Source organism: Schistocerca serialis, chromosome 5 (genome assembly GCF_023864345.2).
Source record: "Schistocerca serialis cubense isolate TAMUIC-IGC-003099 chromosome 5, iqSchSeri2.2, whole genome shotgun sequence".
Classification (NCBI taxonomy): Eukaryota; Metazoa; Arthropoda; class Insecta; order Orthoptera; family Acrididae; genus Schistocerca; species Schistocerca serialis.
Window position 1 is genome coordinate 39,838,559 of NC_064642.1, and position 7,348 is coordinate 39,845,906.

At 36.1% G+C, this 7,348-nt stretch overlaps 1 protein-coding gene across 1 annotated transcript in view; it reads left to right on the forward strand.

The window, feature by feature from the left end:
* The window catches only part of LOC126481732 (uncharacterized), a 104,416-nt gene extending 97,632 nt beyond the window's left edge, over positions 1-6,784 (forward strand). The window contains exon 16 of the mRNA XM_050105686.1: positions 5,312-6,784. Coding sequence (XP_049961643.1) covers positions 5,312-5,584 — 273 coding nt within the window. The 3' untranslated portion in view covers positions 5,585-6,784. The remainder of the gene's footprint in view (positions 1-5,311) is intronic.
* Positions 6,785-7,348: the final 564 nt, after the last annotated feature.

The following is a 7,348-nucleotide window of genomic DNA, read 5'->3' on the forward strand; positions in this document are numbered from 1 at the left end:
AAAAGACCAGTGAACAAAATTGTATTACAAAACGAATAGTCAATGGTGCCTCAGACATGCAGTTCCTTCTGTTAAATGTTAATACTGAACGGGACATAAAATCTGTTAAATCTGAACTCAAGAGGGTAATCAATAAGACAAAAATTGATTATTTTAGGACACTCCTTAGAGACATTCACTGGAGTGATGTTTACAGTGCTCATGGCATGAATGAAAAGTATAACACTTTTTCTAATAAAGTATTTACCTTATTTGAACACTGTTTTCCCCAAAACTAACCAAAGTTAGAGCAAAGTCTACAAAGAAGCCATGGATTACTCAAGGAATAGAGGTATCTTGTAAAATAAAAAGAAAACTGTATCTGTCAATCCGAAACAGTTCTGATGTTGATGCTATAGCACATTACAAGAAATACTGCAAAATATTAAAGACTGTAATATGCACATCAAACAAATATATTAAAAGGAAAAGATAGTCATATCAGATAACAAAATAACGACAATATGGGATATAGTGAAGAAGAAGACCAGTAGAGCAAGACATGAAGAGAGGCAAATAGCATTAAGAGTAAATGAAACATTGGTGACAGACGTGTACAGTGTTGCAGAACTTTTTAACAAACATTTTATAACTGTTACTGAGAAGATGGGATTGTCTGGTTTTGTAGATTCTGCCATGGGATACCTCAGATCAGACATTTCAAGTAACTTCCATAATTTGAATGTGACCCTCACTACCCCAACTGAAGTAATGTTAATCATAAAATCTTTAAAATCAAGAACATGTAGTGGGCATGATGAAATATCAACAAAGTTAATTGAAGAATGTGATTCTGAATTAAGTAACATCATATTAAGCTATCTGTGTAACCAGTCGTTTCAGTGGAATATTTCCTGTATGGATGAAATATGGTGAAGTTAAGCCACTGTTTAACAAGGGAGATAAAGAAATAGTGTCAAATTTCATCCAATTTCACATTTGCCAGCATTCTCAAAAATTTTAGAAAAGGTAATGTACAATTGGCTTTATAACCATCTTATCACAAATAACTTACTATCAAAGTCGCAGTTTGGATTTCTAAAGGGTTCTGATACTGAGAAGCCTATCTACACTTACAGTGAAAATGTAGTTAATTCATTAGACAAAAAATTGCAGGCAACTGGTATATTTTGTGATCTATCAAAGGCATTTGACTGTGTAAATCACAATATCCTTTTAAGTAAATTAGAATATTATGGTGTAACAGGAAATGCTGCAAAATGGTTCCAATCTTATATCTCTGGCAGGAAACAAAGGATGCTATTAGGAAAGAGACATGTATTAAGCTGTCTGGCATCATCCAAGTGGGAACTAATTACATGTGGGGTCCCACAAGGGTCCATCTTCACGAGGTTCCATCTTAGGGCCCTTACTTTTTCTTGTGTATGTCAATGACCTTTCATCAGTAACATTACCAGATGCCAAGTTTGTTTTGTTGGCCGATGATAGAAACATTGCCATAAAAGCAAATCAAGTGTAGTCTTAGAAGGATCAGCTAATAAAATATTTGTGGACATTAATCACTGGTTCCTAGCCAATTCTTTGTCACTAAAATTTGAAAAAAACACACTACATGCAGTTCAGAACTTGTAAGGGGTGTCTCACGAGTATATGCCTAACATACAATGACAAGCAGATAGAAGTAGTGGACAGTGTTAAATTCTTGGGATTACAGCTTGATAATAAATTCAACTGGGAGCAGCACACCACAGAACTGCTGAAGCATCTAAACAAATCTCTATTTGCAATGCGAATTCTGTCAGACATAGGGGATATAAAAATGAGGAAGCTGGCATGCTATGCTTACTTTCACTCCATACTGTCATATCGGATTTTTTGGGGGTAATTCATCAAGCCAAGTTAAAGTTTCCCGGGCACAAAAACGTGCAGTAAGAGTTATATGTGGTATGAACTCAAGAGTATCCTGCAGAGGCCTGTTTAGGGAACTAGGGATACTAACTATTGCTTCTCAATATGTTTATTCTTAATGAAATTTGTCATTAAAAATATATCACTTTTTCAAATCAACAGCTCAGTTCATGGAATCAATACTAGAAATAAGAGTAATCTCCACAAGGATTTAAAGTTACTTACCCTAGTACAAAAAGGTATGCATTATTCAGGAACGCACATTTTCAATAACTTGCCAGCAGCCTTAAAAAGCTTAATAACCAATGAAATTCAGCTTAAGAGAAACCTAAAGGACTTATTGGTGGCCAACTCCTACTCCATTGAAGAATTTCTCAGTAGACCCAGAAAATTTTAAATTCAGTGCATTAATGCGATCTTAATAAATGAGTGTTGTAAAATTATCCTTTCATATAGTCTTCATTAAAAAAAAGAAACTATCATGTATTATTGTTTTTCTGACATGTTCTACATCCTTGAGAACCTCCTCACTACAGATCGATTGGAAAGAAAGTAAATCTAATCTAATCTAAAAAGAAAAAAAAAAAAAGAAAAAAACAGCTAAATGTGAGCTTCAGCCAAAAGGCCTTCTTCGAAAGTAGATCTCTCTCTCTCACACACACACACACACACACACACACACACACACACATTCATGGAAGTGCAGCTCAGTGGCCAGACAGTGGTCATGTGTGTGCTTGCATGAAGAGAATGTGTAGTTTGTGTACTTTCGAAGAAGACCTTCTGTCCGAAAGCTCACATGTTTAGCAGTCTTTTAGTTGTGCCTGTCTGCGGCTCAACGTCTCCTTTCCATACTGTCAAAAATACATTTTAAATTAACAAATGGAAATATGTTTGTAAGATAGAGCATTATCTCAGAAATTTAATGTAATTGTAATATTATGCATTTTTATTTGAAAATAAAATAAATGTGCTTTGTGAATACTACTATTTGAATGTACTAAGAGGTCTGTTCAAAAAATTCTGGAACTTTGTCGGCAAAATTTTTCTATGCTTACTTTTTACCTATTGTGCATGGTCTCCATCGAAATACTCTCCTCCATAATTGATACACAGCTCACAACACTGTTTTCACTTCCCCGGAATCCATCTTGGTACACTTCTTGTTGGATCACATGATACACACATCTGTGAATTTCTTTCCTTTTATCTTGTCTATTGTTTAGAGGGTGAGGCAGCTTAGTAATGGCTCCGGTCTTTTTTTTTTTTTTTTTTCCCAGCAGAGATGAGTGTGTAGGTACATTATCATGAGGCAAGAGCCATGAATTGTCTCGCCAGGTTTCAGGCTGTTTTCTTCTATTAGTTCCTCACACGCGTCACAGCATCTCCTGATAATACCACTGATTAACAGTTTGTCCCTGCGGCATGAATTCATGATGAACTAATCCTTCAAAGTCAAAGAAAACTATCAGCGTGGCTTTGACATTTGACCTGGAGAACCTATCTCAACCATTGCGAAGATTGAATCTTTGTCTCAACATCACAACTGTAGGCTCACGACTCATCACCAATTATGATTCTTTTAAGCAACATCTCGTTCTCATTTGTGCACTCCAGAAGCTCTTCACAGATTGTGAGGTGAAGGTCTTTCTGGTCTTGACTTGTGGTAGTGGGACGAACTAGTGGCATCCTGATGCATTCCAAGATGTGTTAAGATTTGATGGCATGATCCAGCTGAAATGTTACATTCTTGTGCCATCTGTTGGACAGTCACTCTTTGATTGACACTCGTGACATGAATGTCATTGGTAGATGTTGAAGGGTGTCCTGAATGAGGGTCATCTTTAACTTCCGTCCAGCCATTTTTATAACATGTGGACCATCTGCAACACCGAGTACGGCTTAAGTACTCATCAGCGTAAGCTTCTGCATCATTTGGTTTGTGTCTGTAAAGGTTATCTTGAGTTTTGTGCAAAATTTAATGCAGTCTCATTGCTCCTCTAACTATGCCATCTTGAAATTCACGCACTATGTGACACAATGTTCTACTCAATACAGCACTGAACAATAACTAACAGACATACAATAACCTCTGGCAGTTACACATTAAGCACAGATGTGTGTAGGGATGCCAACAGCATTTCGCTCCAACACACCATTGGCGCGAAATTATGAATCTTCGGGAATTTTTTGAACAGACCTTGTATTGCTGATTTTATCAAAGTACTGTGTTCACTGTTGTATTATGAGGATGGTTACATCAGTATTTTTCAGTAATAATCTTTTGACATATCATAAAACAAATTAGTTACTTATGTAATCTCACAATTCAAAGAAACGAATGAGACACTTTAATTGTTTATCCTTGTGGAGGATCACTGTAGTAAAAAGACCATGTTATCTTCTATGTGTAGACATTCATCTTAATGTTCATTACAAAATTAAATTCTATTTCCTTTTAACCAAACATTTGTTTCCCATTAGAACTGTACGTGGTGTAATTGCAACAGTGATCGTACATTTAAGATCTCTAATCCGTAAGTCAACATACAACTGAAACAAGGCTTGGAAAGTCATGTCATATTAAAGTTACTCATCTATAGATAGTGGAGAAGTACTTGCAAGCAGCTTGAGATACCAAAGTTGCTCCAACCACTAGCAGATGGCTTGTGAATGCACTTTCTGGTGTTCAGCCAAAATGATACTTCATCCTAGCCTTATAGATAGATAAATAAATAAATATATCTAAAAACAAAGATGATGTGACTTGCCAAACGAAAGCGCTGGCAGGTCGATAGACACACAAACAAACACAAACATACGCACAAAATTCAAGCTTTCGCAACAAACTGTTGCCTCATCAGGAAAGAGGGAAGGAGAGGGAAAGACGAAAGGATGTGGGTTTTAAGGGAGAGGGTAAGGAGTCATTCCAATCCCGGGAGCGGAAAGACTTGCCTTAGGGGGAAAAAAGGACGGGTATACACTCGCGCGCGCGCACACACACACATATCCATCCACACATATACAGACTCCATTATATTAAATAAATAAATAAAATGACAAAGAAATCTCAAAACAATTTTATATCCATTATTGTGCAGCATGCTTTATTGTTATACAACAGTGACACAGTTTAACCAAACATGCTATTCAGGCAGAGAGAAATGGATATTAGGAGTTTTTTATCATGTGTACAAATGCTGATCTTGATAAATATCCTCAATATTGAATAATATATTAACTAGAATAAAACATAAAAAAACCTGAGTACTGGGATGATTTCTTGAATTATTCCATGTCTGGAGCTTTCCATTACAACTGTTTTGCTTGATAGCTCAGATTAAAATGTTACCTGTGAGAAAATAAATAACAAACCAAAATACAGTGTTTTATTTTTGCACAGGCAAAATCTGTTCTCGAGCTATGGTTATGGGGACCTGCAGATGCTGCACTTACTGGTTCGAGAGTGGAACGTGAACAAGCTCTGCAGCGATGGCTTGACCTGGAACGAGCAACAGCGTTACATGAGCTGGCTCTTGTTCCCACTAGACCTCATCATCATCTTACAGCTTTTGAAGAAAGTAGGTTACTCTTCTTGGTCACAACAAGTGCTGAGATTTTAGCTGATGCATCATTCCTCCTAGATGGTACGAGCACCATTGCTAGTGATGCGTGATGTCTGACATGACCTGATGACTGAAAGACTTTCAGAAGGTTTGATGACTCTCTTTACTATCAGCAGTATTCTCATGTTGATTTATTTTCAGTTATGATTCATTTACACATGAAGTTGGACCATCATGTCTTTTTGTAATTGTCACTTGTGAGCTGTTTCTGATGTAAGATATTAGAAAAGACAGAGGAAGGAAGAGATTGCTGCTGATAGTTATAATGTGTGATCTGTTAAATTCTTGTGAATATGTGTGACATAGTGGTTAAGGATTATGAGGTGACTTCCTTGAATCTCAGTTAATGTTTTATGAGTGGCACTGGGCCTATCTTTGCCCAGGTTATTTAAATGTGCATATGATGTAATTACTGTTTTTACATATCGGCACTTCCGAGGGGAAAAAAAATTGAATACTCACAAACACAAAAAGGTATATAGCCATCCCATTTATTGTCTTTTCCCTGTGCTGCCATTTCTTAATGAGACATTTTAAGTGGACCAAAGTTGTTTTAGATACCTCTTTGTCTTGTTAGTGCAGCATACCTGCATTCCTCAAAGAAGTCTTATGCACAATCAGTCCTGTTTACAAACTTGTAAGTGTAGTTTTCATTGTTACATGTGACATGTTGATTTTATAAGAAAAGAGATATCTGTAAAGATTTTCAGTTTACCAATTTTGGAAACTAAGGTTTTACAGTCGTCGCATTTTCTCAAAACATCTGCTGTGAAAGCTGCGGAAAATAAGCTATTTTTTTCCAGTTTTTCACCTCATCTTAACAAAACATGACTTTGATTGTAGATTTTGTTGAAAGAAATGCTCAGGTTTTTATGTACATTTTTGCTGTTCTAGTGTTTTATGTTAATTGTTACATCTGTGTGTGTACCTGATCAGACATTGTTGTGCCTTCATGCAAAATCCATGGTTCATGGGTCACAGAAGACAATGGTAACGAGAAGTTTAGAAACATACTGCATACAGGACAATAATGGTTTTTTTTTATATGAAATGTATGATGGTGGAGTTAAATTTATCTTCATGCAATCCAAAAACTTGACTGTAAATGCTGAGTGCCATTTAACATTGTATAATCTCTATGTAAAAACTAATATTGTGTGGCATGTAAAATATGTTTGTGTAAAAAAAATGCAGAAGTGTATGTTTTATAACATCTTGACATTTAAAAAAATAAAAATCTGAAACCTCAGTTAAGAATTCAGTTTGACTGTCTTCGTTTTATTTCTGTATTTCAAATATACCTATGTTTTTGTAAAGCTTTCCCTACTAGGGATTTGTAAAAAAGTAACATTTGTTCTCTGTGAAATGAGTCAACGACAATGGATGTTAACTTATTGTAGGACTGACGTGAAGCATACTTGTAGCACACAGGAGCAGTCTGTTGTATGAGCATTTATAGCTTGACACATTTCATATACCAAGAGTTTAGAGTTTTCTCAATGGATATGATCCATGGAAAATAATATATCAATTGGTATATGTTAGGAGAAAATTTAATTTAGTAAAACACGTGTTAACAAGTTGCAAACACTTCTTGGTAACCTGTTGGAGTATATACAGTAAAAAAAATTGCAATTTGAGCCAGATGACTCATCGGGTCGGATACCTATTCAGCAGCCCAGTCCGTAATCCACAGATAAGCTCACATTGATGAAAATAGGGGTGCCGGCTGCTCTCACGGGTAGCGTTAAATGCATTTGCTGGGGCTCACACTTACAAGCGTTAGCATGAGCTGAGTGCTTCTGCATCCAACA